General features: G+C 44.1%; 1 protein-coding gene across 3 annotated transcripts in view; it reads right to left on the minus strand.

Annotated features, from left to right (window-relative positions):
- Positions 1–1,462: 1,462 nt before the first annotated feature.
- The window catches only part of rad18 (RAD18 E3 ubiquitin protein ligase), a 48,403-nt gene continuing 26,921 nt past the window's right edge, over positions 1,463–22,944 (minus strand). For 2 of the 3 annotated variants that reach the window (XM_042089050.1, XM_042089052.1), the window contains 4 exons: positions 19,735–19,860; positions 17,448–17,595; positions 9,368–9,412; positions 1,463–1,667 (listed from right to left, as the gene is read on the minus strand). In XM_042089050.1, coding sequence (XP_041944984.1) covers positions 9,388–9,412; positions 17,448–17,595; positions 19,735–19,860 — 299 coding nt within the window. In that variant the 3' untranslated portion in view covers positions 1,463–1,667; positions 9,368–9,387. The remainder of the gene's footprint in view (positions 1,668–9,367; positions 9,413–17,447; positions 17,596–19,734; positions 19,861–22,944) is intronic. The other variant, XM_042089051.1, reaches the window with a different exon arrangement.

Below are 22,944 nucleotides of genomic sequence, written 5' to 3' on the forward strand. Positions count from 1 at the left end.
CTTCTTCCTTACAGGCTCTGGCCATAGAGGGCGAGAGTCTACTCTCCCTCTGAGCTCAAAGCAGTGGATCCAAATCAACAGCATCACGTTCTTCCCCCAGCCTACTCATCAGAGGCAGACACACAACAAGCCTCTACTGCCTCCATCTAAAATGGATGAAAGACCTGTTGCATTACAGCAAAGTGCTAATGATCATTTCCGTAGCCTTTAAAACATGTCTTGTTCCATTTAAATGCAAGTACACTATGCTGACAACAAAAAGGGGGGTCATGGTCAATTCCAAGGTGCAGACCATGATAAATAATGCATTCTTTTCCTGCACTTCTGTCTGTTTTTGGACAACTATGGCTACTGAATAAACATGTGAATGTAGGAGTGTATCTGTAATGTATTTACAACTGCTCTTGAAAGGGCATTAGGACACGTAAGATTATTTTTTTGTTTTCTGAGGCTTGCATTTCAGCATTTGCAGATCACCTCACATTTCACTACGGACAAGAAGGCCAGAGCCTAACTGCCAAACATTTGTGGATCTTGTACAGCTTTGACTATTTGTACCTCAAGGCACATCAGATGAGGATAATGCAATTTGAATAACAAGACCCATGAAAAAGGGCAAAGCAAGCCAGCAGCTGGCCAAAAGTAGTTACAGCCCTGCCTTCCTCTCACTCTTTTGCCCCTCATACAAAGAGATTTATTAAAATGGACACGTCATTAATGCACAACACTCTACCTGAAACACACTGTGTGTGTGTGTGTGTGTGTGAGTGTACGGGCAGGAGGGGATTCACAGTGGACTGGCTCATCTCTCGTCACCTTCACGGTTAACCTCGGTGCTGCTTCCCCCAACACTGGATACGGACCCCTTATCTAACCGTGTAAAGGGAGACCAGCTATCTTGCACATCCTCATGACAAGTGAGATTCAGTGCCTGATAACGCCCCCTCGTCTGACCAAATCCCCTCTCTTCTGCTTTCTCTTAATCAGTGTCTTGCCAGGAGTAAAGGACACAAACAAGCAGTGACTCTTTTATCCTTTAAATTCGGAAGGTCCGAGTAGGCAGAGACTGCGCTTCCCGGATCTGAATCATTACGTGCTTTCAATTAATTAAATGAGGCCAGTGCTTTATATAACTGGGCACACATTGAAAGGGAAGTGCTTCCAACACAAGCTTTGCATGCAGAGTTCTTCTTTGCTGTTTATCAAATGTGTATTCTATGACAATAACTTAATCTTTCTCAGCTGTGTATACCATAATCTAGGTTCATTGTCTGAAGCATAGACAAACACGACAAGTGTGGGAAAGACTTAGGCAGATTTTTTGATTGAACCATCTATTCTCTCTCTGACAGCGTAATTGCCCTGGACTGGGTCTGGAGTGGCTCTTGAATACACTGAAGGCTTTCACACTGACAGCCTGTACCCAATGCAAAATATGACAAAAATGTGACAAAAACAAGAATTCTTGGAAAATAATTAAAGGTTTATTAAAAAACACTTAAGAATGTACATTTACAATGGAAAGAGAAGAGAAAAAAAAACAATATAAAATACAAAGCTGGACGTGAAGAGTTCTTATGTTATCTGCGTGATCCTTTAACTTCTCCACACTTTCATCTCATCTGGGAAGACGATCCAGAGTTGAACCCTGAGGGTTTTCCTGGTCTCTGAAAGACATGAGAGGATAGTGTTCTTTTCCTGCCCTCACGGTTTTGGCATATCTTCACTTAACAGAAACCCCCAAATACAATACCACAAAGGAAAAACAAAACACTCAGAGACAAAGATGCCATCTGACAATAACTTAAGATCACTCTAATGACCACAGGCTTATTGTGGAATGACCACAATGGTCTATCACTTCTTTCCCTCCTCACACAAAGTCATACATTTAGACAAAACAAAGACAAGCTGTGTTTTTATCCAGTTTGATTCAGATTTTGTCTGGACAGAAAGACTTGGAATGGACTCTGAAACCTTATTTAGACAGAGTCCTTATTAGCCAAGCTCAAAACAAATGAAAGACAAAGGCGAAGACTCCAGAAGTTTATCTGTGAGGCGCACAGAGCAGGTTAGAGGCTGCTGAGCTGCACTGCAGAGCCATGTGAGCAGCTCTAGCACACTCTCACACAGAGCTCACTTCTCTTCAGTTACTGGGACACAATCTCCAGAGACCCCTCAGGGGGGAAAGGGAGTAGAGATATTGGGTCCAGGCAAATTGTTCATCAAACCAGCTCTCCTCATTTACACCACAGAGAAAGTTAGGGGGGGGGGGGTCTTATTTATTACCCAGAGACACATCTGGCTTCAATTACTGCAGCACATTGAAAACTCTCCTTCTTTCACCTGATCCTCTACGTGTAATCACTCAAAACACAGCCCATCCTGAACTTTGTCCCCCCTCTTCCGCTTTGGTAGACACGTTGCCTCTTCCAAGGAAAACTTTTCCAGATTAATTAACGCCAAGGGTAAGTGCCTTTCAGGTCGATAACCACTATATAAATAATTAACTGCCCTCTCTCTCGCGTGGGAAATTCAAAGAGGCTTGATGAGAAGCTCCCAACTCACAGGGAACAGGCATACTTAGAGCATCACAGAGCTCCAGCTCAAATGACCACGCATGGACCGCCAGCATCAGTGCACACATCAAACAGCCAGTTAGCCCGGGCCTCTTAATCATGGGAAGGCCTGGATATCTAAGGTACGGCAAAATCAATGGACAGAGCCAAAGGGCTACATTCTCTGATTCAAACCAGAATTGGAGAGAACATGAAAGAAAATGCATTTAAAACATCATCTTCATATGCCAGTCTGATGAAACTTGACTGTTTAGTCAATAGTGTCGCAATATCTGCGATTACGATGTGCTTCTGTAATCTGTACTACATTACCAAAAGCAGGGTCAAAGGGAAGCCCTGTGAATATCACTTGTCCATAAGTCGACAGTTTAAAGGTCTTGAATGAGACTTATGTAGTGGTGTTCAAATGAATGACTTTCATATCAGTTTAAACCTTAGTGAAAGTGAAGGTAAATAATAAAGACTAAATACATTCTACAGCAAGGCTCATCATTCCAATTTTTCCCCACTGAGAAAAAGAAAACATATTTTGGTACAGCAATGAAACTGTAGAAGTAAAGTAACATTAAAAGAAAAATAATCCGAACTCTCTTTGACTGAAACCGTACCCTTTTCCTTTTGTGTTCATTGGCTGTACAATTACCATTACGCAATTACCTAATCGCACAAGCTACAAGTAATCGTGCACAGTTCATTTTGTCACATTTATGACTTTTATATTCATGTCATCCTCCTTGACTGCCACTTCTGGCTGGTGGGTGTGCATAGTGTGTGAGGCACAGAAATGAGCAGCCCTAATTGACAGAAGTACTGCATTTGGCAAACTGGTGGCGAATAGAATAGCAAGGTAATGTACAGACTGCACAAACAGTCCTTTTTATAGCCTTTCCTTAGACTTACAAAGGAAAAAATACCTAATGACTTTTTGAGTGTAGTTAATGGTTTATAAAAGGGATTTTAAGGAAATGAATCCTGTCTGCATACTTAAATCACAAAACATTTATTGGTCACATACAATTATACAAAGTAAAACATGTAGTAAAATATTGGTAAACCTTTCCAATGGTAGACTATTGCAAACCAAAAGCTGGATCCATTTGATGTCATTGTGTGTTTCCAATTAACATCTTTCCATTTCGCTCCAAGTACACTGAAACATGTCAAAATGATTTTCTATGGCAAATATTTTGCCATCAGTACAAGATAAATTACATTTAAAAGCACTGAAGTTGTCTTCAGTGAGTGCTGAAGATTTTGTAGATTAAATTGCTCAAAAACTCTAAATACAATGGCCTTTTCTCTCAGGCACTTTTGCGGAAAGTTGATTATTTTAGCATGCACATCAATGCCATGCAAGACATTGTTCAAAGAATTTAACTTGCGGACCTTTTTTGGATTTCACTAAAGAGTGAAAGTCTATTTCCAATAACCACGCCACTACACGAACACTAAATCTTGAGGGAATGGGTCTCCACCCTGTGGTGACTGCTCCAGAGGCAATCTAAGCAAAATATTGAAAATGATATGATGGAAAGATTTTAAAATTTCTGAGTGTTTGTTCACATCTGACATCTGCCCGTATATTATTGATCTATTTACGCACAGACACAATGAAATATTTATAAACACAGCAAAATGGCTAATAAAATTATTTACCAGGCAGAACTTCTCTATATGATTAAGGAGCATGTTATACAGCTACTTTCTCGGGGGCCTTCTGATAACATTTACTTTCTGGATTTATGAATAGGATTTGCTGTTGTAAAAATCTGAACATAATTTTAACATTATAGTTTAAAAATAAAATGATAACATGCTGCAGATTTCATGCACACTTATAAAATGACATGATGATTCATTTTGATATGATGCAGTACTTGCAACACTTGATTCTTGAATTTCCCCTGGGGATCAATAAAGTATCTATCTATCTATCTATCTATCTATCTATCTATCTATCTATCTATCTATACATACTTCACAAAGATGTGTTTCTTCCCATTCCTCTTCTATTACAGTACGTTTCAGAAACACTTGTTCTTTATACGCATATTTTGCTTATCATGCAGTAAATGACATCCCTGTCTACAGGCATCGACAACCCTGATCACAGCAAGAACAAGTCCTCATTGAGATGGCCAGACTCCTGAGCGCCTGAGCACTGTGGGAATGATGGCGAAGGTAATAGCTAAAAGCTCACCAGGCAGGCAGGGGGCTGGGCATGTGGAGTGAGAGTGGAGATTCCTCTAAAGACACTCAGCTGGTGGAGCAGAGAGAAGTAGGAAAAGAAACGATTGGAAAAAGCACATTGGAGCAGAAAAATGGGAGTCATGACAAAGGGGTGAGAGAGCATGAGAGAACTGCACACCTGCAACGGCGACATGTCTGGCAGATTCCTAGTCAGGGGAGCTGGTGGTCTCTGTGATGGATGAGGCTCAGGGTTTCATTAATGAGATGCAGAGGGGGAGCAGGAGGCACTGGCTCCATCCTGTGTTTTCATTACATTACACTCTCATACATAAAACCCCACCACCCAAGGCCCCAGAAAACCCATTTTTCAAACCAGGGTTCAAATGATCCGCTCTGGCTGGAAGGCGACTTCCTGAACAGGGCCCCATGCGATGGGTTAGGAGCCCCAAGAGGGCGGGGCGGCCGCGCTCCCGTGTGCTGCGCACCTCTCAAGGGCTCTGGGCGCCGCGTGGGGCGTTTCAGGTGGTGTAAATAAGTGTGGGGCTCCTAATGTCATCCAGATTTGGCATGAGCTGGCGAGGAGAATCGATCTGGGCCGGCTGACAGCATCTGGAGGGCTTTGAGGATTCTTCCCAACTCACGCATGCCAAAACCAAACCAGAGACGCACGACAGCTCGCTGCCAGTCAGATGACCTTCGCATACAAAAGAAGCGCGCACCATCTAGCCTGACATTTCAACACAGCGTGTGTCTCAGTTATTTACTGAGATGAAAAGACCCATTACATTGTACCAAATAAGGGGCATATGAACAGGACTTTGTAGAATGAAAGTGGAGGTTTTAAACTGCACTACACAATATTTGCTACAAATAATATAAAAGTTACAAATTAAAGGAATGACATTATATGGTAAATTGAAAAAGAACTGACAGACATTCGTAAAAAGTAACTGATATCTGGATGGCGTTCATAAGTTTTGAGTTAAGAAAACAAATTCCCAAAACTTTAAGGAACAAAAAGATATTTCCTGCCTACCCAAAGCCCAGCACTAAGAGAGAAAATGAACATAATAGTACGTATCTATATAATTAATCACAAAATATTTAGATTAATTTCTATAAAAACAAAACCTTTTGGCCTTTGCTGCCATGCTGCTAGACCGCAGTAGCATGAGGCATAACTATAAAAACATTCAATTACTGAGGGACCATATAAAGTCCACAATCTCTACTGAAGCAAGCAGGGTCAAGAGCAGGCCTTCAGAATTAAAAATAGAATTTGATCAAAAATATTGATTTTACCAACACCACTATATTTTATTTTATCAGACATCAAAAATAGAGTGTGTGACAGTGCAAAGGAGGACAGGGTGAGTGAGACACAGGGGATACTGAATAGGAGACCTGGGGGAGGAAAAAGGACCCTCTCTGGTAGGATGAGGACATATCTGTCTCTCCCCTGAAGGAAGCACTGATATAACAGACATGTCTCCCTGCTGCTCATTCTCCATTTCTCCCCCTCTCCTCTATCCCGGCTTGGCCCCTCGAGGAGCCCAGGCCCCACAGCCTCCCATATGGAACCATTTACGGCTTCACATGAGGAGCTTTCAACAAGTGTTTACACTTCATACACTCGCTCAGCCGGGCTACACAAGTGCTGTTGCCGCTCTGCTTGTCTGAGCTGGACCGAGCGCTGAGGAGAAAACTACATTCCAGAGCAGGAATTTGGGTCACACTTCCATACAAAAGAAAGCTGAGAGTTGGTGGGATTCGACTGTACCCCCCCCCCCCCCCACCCATCCCCACACACACACTGCCACCACCACCTTGTCCTCCATCTTCCCTTTCACTTCGTCCATACTGTTGGCCTCTCATCCTTCCCCTCGCTCCCTCTTTCCTGCCCCATGGACACAGACAAGCAGAATAACAATTAACATCTGTGCCAAACACTTTATGTCAGGGGCTGAACGCTTATGATAAGCCCTTTTAGGCGCTGTTGAAAGGAATCTTTTACTCAGGACTCCGCCATTGCCCCAAGTGGCAAATAAATCTGCGCTTTCACTCTAGTACAGTGAGATCGCACCCAGAGTGGCCTGGTGCTGAATGACAACATGACAAGTTCTCTTGGGTCTTCAGCAAGTCAGCGGGCACTCTGACTGGTGACATTACTGGGCAGCAAAGGTTCTGATCCCTACTGAGAACCAAACAGTGTAGACAAGCATTACAAACATACGCACTCACAGTCAGTCAGTCACTCACTCACACTCAGTCTATGAGGGCGTTACTCTCATAACGGATACCTTGGCTATAAGTGGGTACTCTGCTCCTAACCTGTTAGACCATTTTTTTTTATTACTATTATTTGAATGGTGTAATGCAAAAGGGACAAATTGCCAACCATACAGCAAAGCATCACACAAACCTTGCCCGGAAATACAATTAAGAGTGGAATACCAAATGGAATCTGGGAGAGCGAGATAAAGGAGGCGGTATCCATGTCCACGTTCTGCATGTGGAAACGAGGAGGATGCGGCTGGTGGCATCATGCTTCGAGGAGCTGCAGGGCAACCAGCGCTCATGCCAGGCTAATAAAGATGAAAGGCAGAGCACTGGTGGCCCGGGAGCCATGAAGGCATATGGGCTGCCATAAAACGCCCTCCCACTCGCCCTCATGAGAAAGTCACATGACAAATGATCCTGGGCAGCTAGGGGAAAAGCACATACTTTCAGCAAGGACCTTCTCACAGTCACTGCTCATCCATGCAAGAGCCCAGTGGTGCCTTGGGACGAATAACAGCAGATGCAATATGCATGAGATTTATTGGTTTGTTGAGGGTTTGGGGGTTTTGGGGAGGAGATGGGGCACCACAGAAGCCATCAAAGAAAACATGTGTATGTTGGGGGACTGAGAGTTGGGTATTCCATTCAAGGTTGAGAGATTGTATAAGTATAAGTATAAGTATAAGTATATATACTCTTTTGATCCCGTGAGGGAAATTTGGTCTCTGCATTTATCCAATCCGTGAATTAGTGAAACACACTGAAGCACACACTAATCCCGGCGCAGTGAGCAGCCTGCAACAACAGCGGCGCTCAGGGAGCAGTGAGAGGTTAGGTGCCTTGCCCAAGGGCACTTCAGTCGTGCCTACTGGTCGGGGCTCGAACCGGCAACCCTCCGGTTACAAGTCCGAAGCGCTAACCAGTAGGCCACGGCTGCCCCCAATGAGTCTGGACAACCTTTAGTGACCGGGGTTGCGTGTGATCCTGCTCATTTACTGGGAGGAGAGAACGAATAAAAATGTGATGCTTCCAGGATTTTAAATGGCTTTGAAGACTGGTCCTGGACCTGGTCGAGACAGACTATTACATAACACCACTTTATTTCACTCTTTTTTTTTTTTGCATGCCAGAGTATATGCTGCAAAGCAGTGCACCGATGGTCTTCTGCACCATGGACGCAACTGCTGTGGTCACATATCTCCAAAGATCTCCCCTAATTAAAGGGGAGCCCATGTCTGGCAGGCTCGCTGGAAAACAGCATTGATGAATATAGAGTACGGAACTAACGGAGGATGAAGAATCATCCATCAGAGATATCCCATGATGTCATGGGGTCCCACGCACGAGGGGTTTGTGGTTGGGGAAAAGTGAATCCTATACATGTGGGAATGCCATTTGGGGACCGGTGAGACCGTCTCAGCAGGCTGCCCTGACAGACACATGGAGGCCCAGGCTCTGCTGGATGGGACAGCACATAAAGAGGTAGGGGGAAAGAGAGGGAGGGAGAAAAGAAATAGAACGAGAGAGAGAGAGAGAGAGAGAGAGAGAGAGATGGGGGGGGGGGGGGGGGCCGAGAGAAAGTCCTGCTGAGCTCATAACTCTCAGGCCCAAAGCCTGTACGTGAATAACAACCTTCTGTGGACTTCAAAAGCATCACAGGAGGTCTGGAGGGGAACTCAGGGCAACCCATATAGATGTGGGGGGAAATGGTATTTACTTTTGTATGTTCATGTGTGTGTGTGTTTGTCTTTGTTCAGGAGTGCATGCATGGGTCCATGCGAGGCCCGTAGAGGGCACAGGAAGTGCTTTGCTATTTGTGCCCAGACCTCCTCCATCAGTGGAAAACTCACAAGGAGGTCGAGAGGTCCTTGCGACAGCAGGGCAGGAGTCACATAAGGACTCACTCACCCAGTGCTGCCCAGACAGACCCAAAACAACGTTTCCAAACAGAAATCAGACACATGGGTATGTACAAGGAGCTTGGACTGAGGACCCTGTGTTGCAATATGCCACACTGTATATGGATTCAAAAGTGATGGGAGGTGGTGTGTCTGTGGAGGGTCCTTATTTATATACAGAAAGCAAACATCACTCAAAACAGCAGGGGTGTGATTCCTGGCTCCATAATTCAAGGCATCTGGATGTTGTAGCTTGGAGATCCCACCAGCTTCTGTAAACATTCTTCATGAGACGTAAATGTCTACGGTTTAGCTGGATCAGATGAGAAGCACGTTGTGCAGGATGGGAGCTCCACCAGATAGATCATGATGTACAACAACAAAATCAACTTCCAAATCAAGTTTTAGAAATGTACTTACCAATCCATCCTGTCCTGTTGTCAGCTGAATACATCTGAAACTGAGCTGGAGTGGAAAAGAAAGAAAAAAAAAAAACTGTTAATAACAGTTTACGTGAGTATGGTGTTACAGCATAGTGTCCACTATGCCACAAACTGACGTTTCCGGTTTTGCGTTAGAACAACAACAAAGAAAAACTATTAATAACGTTCCATGTTGGGCTATGTGACATGACTATGTTCAGATGGCACACAAATGTCTAGCCTATTGATAGGCCTAGATATTTTAGTCTATATTCTTTCCTAATGTCACATTGGAGTATCAAATCTGTCCTAGTTTAAACTCATACACTTGTATACATTTAGGCTTTTTCTATATACGTGAATGAAGACATTGGTTGTTTATGCAAGGTCGTTTATTGTCAAACAACAACAAAAATGTTTTAGGCTATGCTACTAAACAGCCTACAATAGCTTAATAAAGCATGGAGTTAGCTAGCGATTTTCAACATTAATTCTAGTTTACATAATAGACTTAAACATCAATTAAGCTGATGTGTAAGACCAACATTTATAGGTACACAGCCCAATATTTACCTCCTTTGGTTGTAAATAGGGAGATACATTTCATTTTAAGCTTAACTTTACAGCAGCAGCCAGTCCACCATCCAGACATGCACATTGCACACCAAGCAGAACATATTTGAATTGTTGTAATAATAAAAGAAAGAAAAAAATTACGTTATTAACCGGTTACAATTATTTCAAATACACTTTTCTGTTCCAGAACATAAAAAAAAAAAAAAAAAGATTCTGGTTTCGTTTTTGTTCCTAGAAATCTATCAATTGTTTCTGATTTTCGTTTTCGTTCCATGAACCGGTTCAAAGCCTTGCTCCTCAGAGACAAATAGTCACCACTGAGAAAGCATTGGTCGCCCTCTGATGCAGAGAGACGAGCCACTGCAGCAGCCACACAGACTGGACTTAGTCACTCAGCGCTCCCAACGGGGATGCTAATCTTATCTGACCGCGGGAGCTGCATTCATGACACACACACACGCCGCTAAAAGGCCACGTCCGGCCACGTCCGGCAGCGTGTATTTTCCCCCTTGCCCGTGTCTGCACGTGGCCTCATCTCCAATTCCGACACCATCACAAACCCGATGACGCAGCCACGCAACCAGTCTGAGATAATGTGTCCTTTTAAGATGTAAGGACACCGCGCTATCTTGCATCCAGATATAGAACCTGTGAAAGTTTATTTCATGAAGATGTATTCCTTATCACAAGAAATGTTTCCAGGAAGCAAATGTTTGTTTTTTTGGCGCGGTGGGGGGGGGGCATGCAAATGACTGCAGGATGCTGGGGATGACTCAGCACCCACTGTGTGTGTGTGTGTGTGTGTGTGTGTGTGTGTGTGTGTGTGTGTGTGTGGGACTGAGAGACCAGGACAGGCAGGATGCTGACAACACCCGAATCAGTAATAGTGATGCAGATGCTGTGGCAATGTTGAGGTCCTGTCACTGCAGCCTGCAGAAAGGTGGCTGAGTGGGAGAGTCGCTCAGATCTCACTGGGGTGGAGGCTAGCATGTCACGGAGAGCAGGCGGAGGATTGCGACAGCCGCTACAGCCCTCACCGCTCTGGAGGAGCTGGGCAAGGACAGCAGCTGAAGGACAGAGAGAAGGCAAAGGAGGCGCATAATGTGACCCAGAGCAGACAGGCTCCAGTTTCAGTACCAAGGTTAGAGAGGGTCCTTGGTACCAATGAAGAATAATAATAATAATAATAATAATAATAAAAAAAGAATTATTAACACGTCAGAGAATCTTAGTAAAATCTTGATGGACAGTCTAGCGTCTCCCATGATTCAACCAATCATAATCAAGGACCAGAACTATCCGTTTTATAATGACCGATAGTCATGCAGAGCCATGATGCTGTGTTGGTCAGCTCAGTTCAGTTAGTTGTTCAGCCTCCCAACTGAACCACACAAGACAGCAGAGCAGAGCAGGGCAGACTGCACAAAGATGAGTGACAGAAACAGGCCGGCCATACATGTGTGCACAGGAGGGAGGTAGGAGACAGAGACAGAGAGAGCGAGAGCGAGAGCGAGAGCGAGAGCGAGAGAGAGAGAGAAAGAAAGAAAGAAAGAAAGAAAGAAAGAAAGAGAGAGAGGCAGCTAACACTTCAGAAATAATCAAATATCTAGAGGTACTACAAGAGAGAGTGAGCAGCTACAACGCTCATGGCAGAATGACATCATAGCGGCATCAGTAAATAAGACAGACCAACCTCAGAGGACCCACTGGCAGTCACTGATGGGCCAACAAATGGATTTGGGGTTTTATTTTTTTCCCAAATTTGCAGATAATGCATTTCTATCTGTGTTCACAAAGCTAGATTAAGCACAGGCTCCACAAAAGTGTTTGTTTATGCCATATCAATAAAAGGTTAATAAATGAAATTTCCATGACCGAAAAAAGAGAGAAGGAGAATAGGGAGCTGATAGTGCAGGAGCGCGAGGAGCGGGAAACAGAGTTTACAAAGCGACATAGGGGAGTGAAACAGAGATTGATGCCATACAGACAAATGGAAAGAGACTGGGGGAGAAAGACAACATAACAAGGTAGCACATGCTAGCCCTCTGCTTGTTCTTGCCTTATATGGACTTAAAGCTGACCATGGCTTTTATGACCAGAGTGAAGATAGATGCATGTCCTTTTGGGGGAGAACATACTTAACAAAAATATGAATAGCGCAAAAAATAACACGTCGTCCGTCAGGACAGACTTGTGTTTGCACCCAAGGGGGTGGGGGGGGGTTGTGGGGGGTCAAGTCAACGGTGGGCAGGGCTTCAGAGAGATGACCCAAAAAAGATTACACAGGAAAAAACAAACTTTAGAAGAATGGGCAAATGGTCCATGACAGCGAGGGTTAATGCCTGGGTCTTGCCTATGCTGATTCACGCCAAATGGTCCATTGGCCTTTATTTCACTGCTGAAGGGATGCAGAGCCTTCTCCTCATTACGGATTATTAATAGGCAAACAACATAATGGATTCCCATTTTGCAGCTAAATTAGGGGCCCTCACAGCTTGTAATTAAATATTTACATGCTGAGAGGTGTCTCAAGTGACCCCTGAAGTTGTTCAGCAATTAGGCAATTGTTGCATAGATAAGTGGGTAAGGAAAAGATGAGCCGCAAAATCACATTTGGGTAACATTTTCTATTTTCAAAAAGTACGACTTCCTCTGTGAGTACTGTTGAGAATGGCCTGCTACAGTATATATCTTCTATAGTTTTTTTTTTTACAAACTTTATTACACAGTCAAGGGGTGCAGAGGCTAATGACTTGTTATGCAATGTTTTACAATCTTCCATGAAACGTTAGGCCTGGGGCTGATTCATTTATGGATGAAGCACTTAGTGCACGACCGGTGGGCTTTAGCAGCTAAAGCAACACCTCAGACGCTGACGAGGGAGAGCTGGCTGGTCAGGCGGACGGGCAACGGGCTGGGCAGTTGAAGAGTTGCTGCTGTGCGCTGCTGTACTGACTGATTGAAGGCTGCAGCACCCAGAGGAGGGAGATTGAGGCGCCCTCTCCTCTGAACCCGGTCCACTTCTCTACCGACGGTGGCGCTTCTGCCAAATTACCTCTCTTCCCTCCGCAACCAAAACGGGGGGGGAAGGGGTGGGGGAGGCAAAGCCATGATGTCTACGCACAAACCAGCTTATCTCAGTGTGTGTGTATGTGTGTGCGCTTGTCTGAAACTCTTACATGTCATTCTTCACTTTGGATTAAGGGGGTTAATTACAAATCAATGGCTATTACATTAGGTCTTTCATTCTTCTACTTTAATTGAAATACTCTAAGTCAGTACCCAACAGAATTCTTTCAGTGGCTATGTCTTAACAAATGAAAAGAGCGAGCAATAATTGTCTGATTTGGCCTCTGAACAGACAAACGTGGACTGACAGCACCAGGTATAATAACATACAAGCCCTGATCTGTCTTAAAGCTAACAAGATCGGCCTTCAGATAGGGCCAAAGCAGCGAGACAAAGCACAGGATTAGCGTGCGTCTCTTTGAAGCTGCCTTCAATGTCACTAGGCATATATTAATGATGAAAGCTACAGACACATAATGCTCTGAGCAGCGAATTGAGAGTGAAACACATTCAACTGCACTTCAAAGTCATTAGCAAGAGAATGTACCATAACTGGCTTGCACAGTTAAAACTTTTCTTTGATGGCAAGAACATTCACAACCATGTCAATGTGAAATATGTCACCCTGCCACCACACAGCACGTCAGGACAAACACACTGGCCATGGACAAACTCAACACAATCAAATCAACACAATCAAATCAACACAGGCCATGGACAAAATCAACACAATCAAATTAAAGTCGATAAGAGACAAACATCTGAAACAATATCAAGGAACCTGAGGCTGAGATGGACATACAGCAACACAGAAAAGTTAAAAGATAAATTTAAAGTAAAAAAAAAAAAAAAAAAAAAAAAAAAAAAAATAGAACAATAAACTCACATACAAGCTATCAAAGCTTCAAGGTAGCACCATTTTTTAACAGATATATTTGCCTAATCTATCCCGAGGATCTATCCCGAGGAGCAGGTTAGACTTAAAAGAGGTTGTCTGACAAGAGAATGGAAAGCTATACTGTTATCTTGCATCTTTACATCCTCTGATGAGATTTAACAGATCATTTTAAAAATGTAGGCTATGTTTTTGCTTTAACTTTATGCACAAAACTGTGATTGGTCAACTCGCCCTGTGTGTTGAGCCGGCTGCTTCAAGCAACCTGTGGGTAGTAGCTATACTAGTTATACTAGTCATGCTAGTTCGCTAACATAAGCTTTGCAAATAAACTCAGACATATTTTGGTTACAATGACGGGGTTATCCGAATGTAAACTGTCTATCTGCCAGTAACGTTTTGAAATTAACACTTCGTATCGCCAACAAACAGCAGGAGTTTGTTCTGACAACCTTTTGCGGTGGTGAGCGACACAGACATAAGAGACACAAAACTTTGAAAGGTTTACGCCGACTTAAAGGCAACTGCATTGTGTTGACGCAGAAGCATAAATTCTATTCACCAGCACATCAGTGAGGGTTTTTACATCGTATGCATCCACGCACAAATGCATGGGTGTACAAATAGCAGTCGCTTTCAAAATAAAAGCAACGATATTGATTTGCGTGCATTATCTCTATGCTAGGCTCTTGACTATTGTTCTTTCACGGACCTTACGTGGGCCGGTCAGGGAAAGCCCACGGGCCGGATGTGGCCCGCGGGCCGTATGTTGCCCATGTGTGCTGTAAACAAACAAAGGTAGAGCCTTTGTTGTCTGATAACAATGACTCTCTGAACATAAAAAAGCATTCCCTTTCTGTATTAGTTTTTTTTCTCCGATGCACAAAAGAAATTACAAAGGGACAGCAGGTTTACTGACTGATTCCACTTTGACAAAGAAAAAAAATATATAATTTACTGCAACTTGTAAAGGGGGAATTTACAGGCGCAGAAAAAGATGGGGTGAAAGAGAGAAAAATAGACACTGGCATCGATTGAAACCCAACAAATGAAAGCAGACAGGAAAACAAGGCTATTCTCACAGGAGAGCGCTGTGGTTGCAGCGTGCCTCCCACATAAGGACAGGCTTGTGCAAACCATCTCCTAAATGTTGACTTGCTCGTTGGAAATTGAAATGCACAAGGTCGCCACCGCTCAGCTTCCCTGTGCATGATCATGCATGCAGTGTGTACAGTCCACAGAAGAACGCCACAACGTCAGAGAGACGCTTGAGGCCTCTCCCACAGAGCAGCAGATGGCTCCTGGACATGACAGGACATCTACCATCAGGTCAGTGTGTGTGTGTGTGTGTGTGTGTGTGTGTGTGTGTGTGTGTGTGTGTGTGTGTGTGTGTGTGTGTGTGTGTGTGTGTGTGTGTGCAGAAGAGGGAGCGCCCAGGTGAAGGGAAGCGGGGCAGTCTGGCATAGTGGCAGGTAACGGTTCCCAGGGTAGCAACCCATGGCCCCCCCCCCCCCACACACACACACACACACACACCACCTAATATCCCCCCTACATGCTTTCATGCCTCTGGCCAGAAGAATCCTCCATCGCGCCGCTTGCCACAGACAATGATTTTAAGGGTCAGGCTGGATTACCATATGAATGCAGAAAATAATCGCTGCGGCTCAGACAATGGGTTAAGCAGATGCAAGGCAATCGAAATCTCTTCTGAGCTCTTCTAAAACGAGACAACATAAAGCAAAAAAATGACTCCCTTACAAAGGGTTATAGCCCCGTCCCATCTGGAGTAAACGGCACTCACTGCCCCTTAAGAGGCTTTTTTCGGTGCAAGAAGATGGGAAGTGTCTCACAGTGGAGGGCATTAACATGCTGGAGCAGGAACACGCAGAGTTTGGGGATGAGGTGACGATGGCTCCCCATCTGCGTGAGGAACAAGAGGCCCGCACACGCTAATGGCCCACGATTAGAAATGACCGATGGAGAGCGAGCAGAGACTGTCTGCATCCTTGGTCAGTCCCTTGCTGTCGGTGCAGAGGTATAGCACTTGATGGACAGCGGCTCTTTATCCATTGGCTGGCCATCTCATCAAGTGATTGAATGGCTGCTCTGCTCGCTCAGGGCACAATCAGCCGAGCAGGCCGAGCAGGCAGCAAGTGGGAATACGGGAATACGGGGAGGCAAGTGGGAATACGGGAATACGGGGAGGCAAGTGGGAATACGGGAAGGGAAGTGGGAATACGGGGAGGCAAGTGGGAATACGGGGAGGCAAGTGGGAATACGGGGAGGCAAGTGTATATATATATATATATATATATATATATATATATATATATATATATATATATATATATATATATATATACATACTTTTTTGATCCTGTGAGGGAAATTTGGTCTCTGCATTTAACCCAATCGGTGAATTAGTGAAACACATACAGCACACAGTGAACACACAGTGAGGTGAAGAACACACTAATCCCGGCGCAGTGAGCTGCCTGCTACAACGGCGGCGCTCGGGGAGCAGTGAGGGGTTAGGTGCCTTGCTCAAGGGCACTTCAGCCGCGGCCCACTGGTCGGGGCTCGAACCGGCAACCCTCCGGTTACAAGTCCAGAGTGCTAACCAGTGGGCCGCGGCTGCCCCTAAGTGGGAATACGGGGAGGCAAATGGGAATACGGGGAGGCAAGTGGGAATACGGGAATACGGGGAGGCAAGTGGGAATACGGGGAGGCAAGTGGGAATACGGGAATACGGGGAGGCAAGTGGGAATACGGGGAGGCAAGTGGGAATACGGGGAGGCAAATGAAAATGCAGGGGAAAGGGAACATCAGGGGGAACACTGGGTGCCCCTAAAGATGGCTCAGAACAAGACTCGGGGCAGATGGTTTAACACAACTCTGCTAGACACCATCTATGAAAATGGGGTCTAAAAAAGGCTTAAGGAAGAAGGGTCATCTGGTGTGATTTTTTTCTACGGTCAGAAGACAAGCCAACAAAGCATGGTGTTCATCATTTTGTACGGGAGAGCAAAATAAAATATTGCGTGGTTACTTAAAAGAGCTTTGCAATTACAACAGAAAATGCAGAACATGCTTGACCAATGGGTCCAAATTCCTTCAGCATTTCCAGGTCACCTGGCAAACATTAAGCAAAACATTCAAAACCATTTGTCTTCTACAAGAATAAGCAGAGGAAAAACAATGAGACCCATTTGGTTGCTTTGAGCTCATTAAAGAAGGAGTCTGTAAAAGGCCCATTCGTGCTGGTGAGTGTGCGTAAGTGGAGTGGATATTTATCACAAGTACATGTTTATTCTTGCTTTGTGGCTTCAACATCTTGTCTAAGGCCTAATGAGGGTCTGCACTCGGCACGGAAGAATGCTCTGTCACAAAATCCTCCTCTACGGCACGGACGTGAATTCAAAGAGAATGCATTAAGAACAACATCACACGCAATCTCATTCATTACCACAGTTAATATTTCATCATACTTTTTGACAAACAGTAAGATACTGTGTGGTTGCACAGTGATGCTCACCTGCTTATGGACACCTCACTTGGGGATGGGCTAGGTGACCTTGATCTGATCTCTGTCAGGGAGGGATTTGTGTCTGGGGCTGGCTTCTCTCTGGCCGCCACAGTCCCTTGATGAGTAGGGCTTTGCTCCACTGCTTCTGTCAGGTTTGCTGGGAGAGTAAAAATGTCAGACTGCAATCAATCTCTGGATAAGCGGTCAAAACAATGCGTGTCCGTGAGCATAACAATCCACAGTGATATCTTTCATCTTCATTACAGGCTCAATAACACACGGCACCATCAGGGTATGAGTAATTCGGCTTGTACAAGAACTAGACCAATGCAGGTGCACAGCTAATTGGTTCAATGTGGCAGCCCGTTCCTCATTCTTTAAAGTCAACCTTCCATTTCCCTTTTTAGACATCTCCAAATGTGTGGCCAAATCAATACATCCTTCTATACACTTGCAGTGAAGTGGTTGGGACAGCCAATCAAAGTGTTGCCAATGTTTGAAACGTCATTTAACACCCAGCTGAAACATTTCACTCTCTCAAGACAGGCAATATCTTATGCTGTAAAGATTCAAAGTTTACGAAATTTGACATTTGCGGCTTCTGGATTTGGGCATGTGCATTTGTGTATTAAATCAGTTTTGGAACCGCATTGTAATGTGCACCCTAGTATGCACACACACACACACACACACAGACGCACACACACACACACACACAGGCAGTGCACACAAGTACTCATACAACACATACACTGGCAAATACACATGTCATGTACATAAGCACACTGGCAGTTCTCACTAGTTTGCACACACACACTCCTAAATGTGAAATATCTAGATGTACAGCAAAGTGATGCATAATATGACTGCATACTGGCAGAAGTGTACTTGTGCAATGAGGATACAGATGTCTAATTGGAAGTCGCCAAAGTATATTTTGTTTTTTGTTGCAGAGTGCAGTGAATTAGTGAACACAATTCTGTAAAGGCATCAAGACACACACACACTCTCACTTAGGCACACACACACACACACGACACAGGTGCACAAACACAAAATAGTAAGAATCTGCACATACTGCAAAGCAGTGCATAATATCATAATGGCAGAACCATATGTGCAAAAGCAAAACAGATGTACACTGGAGTCATCAGAGTATACTTTGTTTATAGTCTTTGAGACTTAGTGCACACAAGTGACCTTGTAGACACATTTTGAGTTTCAAAAATCTTGAGCAACCAAGCAGACTTAAAGTTTACATGGAGTTGCAGGAGTAGGGGATAGAGAAAAATGGATGAGATTTATTTTCTTCAGATGGTACATGCAGCACTATTTACATAACATATTTGACTATTTAATCTATTAACTCTTTCAGCTTCTTTGCTTTTGTTCCGTTAGGACAGCGAAAAGAGCCAGGAAACGAGTGGGAGAGAGAGAGAGAGATAGGGTGGGACAGGGCAATAAACACTGGGGTCCCCGTAGGCACCTACTGTAGACCTCAATGTGGTACAGATACGACAGCCGCTTGTGCCACAGGTCCCTCCAAATCACACTTCTGAATGTTGTGTTTATCCCCAGCTAAACCATGGCAACAGTGCATTGCACATGAGTCATGACTGGGTCAATGGATTTTCAAATACAGACATAGTGTTTTGTTGGTTTTTTTAAAGCAGGGGTGTATTGATTCTGTGCTACGGCTAGCTTATGTCAGTAATGTTATTGCCTTTTATGACTGGGCCCTACACTAACTTCAAGAAAATGACTAAGCCACGGGAAACCATACTGCAGCTAACAACTACATGGGCTTCTTCTGGCACCATACACGCATCACATTGGGGGCTATTATCTTTCCACTGATCAAGAAAAACTGTGCCCATTTGGAAGTACTTCCATGTCCTGGTGAGGATTGGTGCTGACACAAGGTCAACATCACAATCAGTGGAAAAAGCTCGATTTTACATCGATTCCACCGGCTGTTATGAGCCTCTCATCAATTCTGATTTCTCTGATCCATCATGTGTGAACTGTATGAGTGGGTGGCAGGAGATACACTGACAACTTGAACCTACTTCCAAGACCTGAAGAAGAGACCCTTGATGAAACTCCCTCCTCCATCGCCCCGATGGATTATGCCCATGAGAACAAGGCCTGCGTGGTCCTATGGTGTGTGTGTGTGTGTGTGCGTGTGTGTGTGTGTGTGTGTGTGTGTGTGTGTGTGTGTGTTGGCATGTGGTTCTCTCACCACACAGCTGGCTTGTCTGACTGATTGGTGGTCAGGGGGGCTTGTTGGCCTCACCTTCACGGCTCGTTTCCTCACTGGCTGCCTCCTTCTCCTGCTTGATCTGCCGAGCCCTCTTGGACGTCTCCATTCGCCCTTTGACCTGAGCCACCAGACGGGAGAACTCGCTGCTGTGCTGCTTCCCTGGACAACGCCAAACCACAGCAGCAAAAATAAGCCCAGAACAACACTCAAGGCAAACAACCTTAATGTATGCACAGAACACCCTCTCAAACAGAAACTTATTGGAACTTAAGAGCAAAGGGGAAAGTGACTACAATCAATACCACAACGCACAGAAGTAGGTTTGTATGCAGGCACATACACATAGAGAACAAGCTTTGCAAACTTATCAGTGATGGGTCATCATTGACTCTCTGCCGGGTCTCGCTGATGACTTTAAGAGCATTCTGTCTGCAAGAGCAGGCGGTCGGCTCCAAAGAGCCCTTAATTAAGAGTACACCAACTTATTCTGGCTGAGTCCACGTAATGGGCCTTCTGACACAGTACCATGCCTCTGAAAGAAGACAAGCCCATAAAAGGTAACCGATGCAATTCCACGCCATGCATTTGAAATAGCGCAGAGTATCCCCCAGCCAGCATAAGGCTTCAGATGAGTTAGTTACACAATCATTCATGCAGACATGAGCAGTTCCTGGGTTTGGGTTCTTACACCTCATAATCAAATAACATTAATGCAATATTTATTAATTTTTTTTGCGAACATTGAGCTGAACATTAAATGATTCAATAAATTACAGAAGAATAAGTCACAGACCAGGTCCTGGAACAAACTCAATGGCTATGGCATCACTAAGTGAGATGGTTTATTTAACTTGCTGTGTAATCTGATGCAACAACAACAAACTAGAAGAACTGTCAGACAAAAGAAAACATGGTGCATATCACAGACTGGAGACAAAGCTATTAGATTGGCTTGGCCAAGGGAAAATAAAATATAAAAAACAATAGCCAGGACAGGCCCAAAGCAGTTTGAGAGGGAGACAACGCCACAAATGCCCAGAAAAGCAGTCAAATACAATTTGAGATTGATGTCTCCTGTTAAACCAAATGAACCAGAGCCGAGTGAATTCTCTGGAGCTTGTTTTGTGATGGAAAAAAAGTAAAACTTAAGGTATGCAATCAGCAAAACATGGCTTGGGGGGGGGGGGGGGGGGGGGGGGGCAGAGAGTTCAAAACATGAGAAAGGCTAATTCAATTTGCTTGGTTCTTCTCGCGAGTGAAGGCGCCGATATGGCTTTCGAAGTATAACCTAAATATAATAACAAAATACCTACATTTGAGCGTGCCTCCACATTCCATAGGTCTCCTGTCAATACGGTTTCTCTCAAATCAGCCTTGATAATAGACAGAGCTGCCAAGAGTTCCACTTTCTCATCCAGTCCCAAATGTGAGGCTGCCTTCTGAAAACTGAACTGACTATTTGGCCAAGCACCAATGCCCTTTCCTCACATGTAATCACCACTGATCGATAGCGGTGATTCTTCTAATGGATTCAAAACCTTTAGAATGCTACCAGCACCCTTCCACCGAAAACAGCTGTGTCACTTCTAATACACTGCAAGCCATTCGAAGTGAGGCAGGGGAATTACTCCCGGAGCTCTGCAACTTTCTAGCATGTCTTCTCTCACACCTTCTGTTACAGACTACACAAGCTAAGCACAAGCTAAAAGAGAGTCAGCAGTTCATGGTTGCACATATAGGACATCAGATATAAAGACTGATAAGATGGGAAATGAAATGAACAAGCAAGTTTGGACATTGTAGTGCTAAAGTAATAAAATAAAAAAATAAAAAAATAAAAAAATAAATAAATAAATAAACAAATAAACAAATAAATAAATAAATAAATGGAGGCATATGTAATCGTATCATTATGGCAATAATGTCTTGTTTATGGAAGTGAAATTATTGGCTGTAACTCACTCATCTGTCCATGGACAGTGAAATACCTGATAAGTGAATGAGGCAAACATGTTTAACAAGGACACTGCAATGCGTACATTACCATGTATGGTAAAGAACAAACCCATTGGGATTACAAGTTCAAGGGCTCACTTTTAGCCATGACCAGCTTACAAAACACTGCTGATCAAAAAGATAGACTACGGATTCCAAGTTAAAGCACACATAATGACATTCTGCCTTGGCAAAACACATAGTCACACAACGCCCCACCCATCTTAATGAGTAATCTCAAGCAATGATGGACTGAACAAACGGCAAACTAAGCCTGTATGCTCAGGTGTGCTGCAAGAGTCCCTGTTTTACTGGCTTCACCTGCACTCAAATCCATTCAAGAAGCCTTTTATGCTGCTGCCAAAAGGACTGAATGAATGCCACCATAATTGGACTAAAAAGAATCTCCAAAAAAAAAATGCAATTAACTTTTTCTTCACAGCACCTAGCCGAAGACTTTGTGTCAAGCAATGATGCTGCTCCCTTCTGCATATGTCTGCTTCCCCCTAAAATATGGCAACTACTCCCTAAATTACTGCACTTGCTAACTCCAAGTGAATGTTAAGAGGCAAAAAAACGGGAGGGAAAATGTCAGAACTAATGGGTGTGATCGCAGAGGCTCTGTGATCACAGTGGGGTCGTTCCTCCGAGGTGGACCCCAGCTGGACGAGTGCCGAATGTCCCCTTGAGAGCAGGCTGGTTCAGAAGTCGGAGAGATGAGTGGAAGGAGAAAGGAATAGAATAGAGTAGAGCCTTCATACTGAGGAGCCATTTCATCTCTCAGGGAAGGATCAGGGTACAACACCCGGGGCTTCAGGGGGCAGAACACCAGCAGAGGCAGGGATGAGGAGATTTCACACACTGAGGAATGACGTCACGTCCAAGTAGAAACCAAGTTGGATGCATTCCGGTTGTGAAAAGTGGTAAAAATAAGATGTGCGAGTTGTTACCAGGTATAGCAATACTACAGTAGTTTGTAATAATGCACTACACAGTATTACACTAGAGGTTGATTGATTTAATAGTCTTTCCCACCGGAGGGATTTTTGCAGTTCCTAGAACATAATGTTCCGACAACCTTTTTTTTCTTGTGTTCCGACCGGACCAATTTGGGGATTATTAAGTTCCTCTGACCACAGACCTGTAACTCTTCCAGCTCCTACTTCAGGGCAGGATCTTTTCCCTTTTCCGCATAGGATCCCTTAGTGACCTAGGTCTACGTTGATTGGTCCAACTTATAAGTCACGC

Source organism: Alosa sapidissima, chromosome 4 (assembly GCF_018492685.1).
Source record: "Alosa sapidissima isolate fAloSap1 chromosome 4, fAloSap1.pri, whole genome shotgun sequence".
In the NCBI taxonomy this organism is placed as follows: domain Eukaryota; kingdom Metazoa; phylum Chordata; class Actinopteri; order Clupeiformes; family Clupeidae; genus Alosa; species Alosa sapidissima.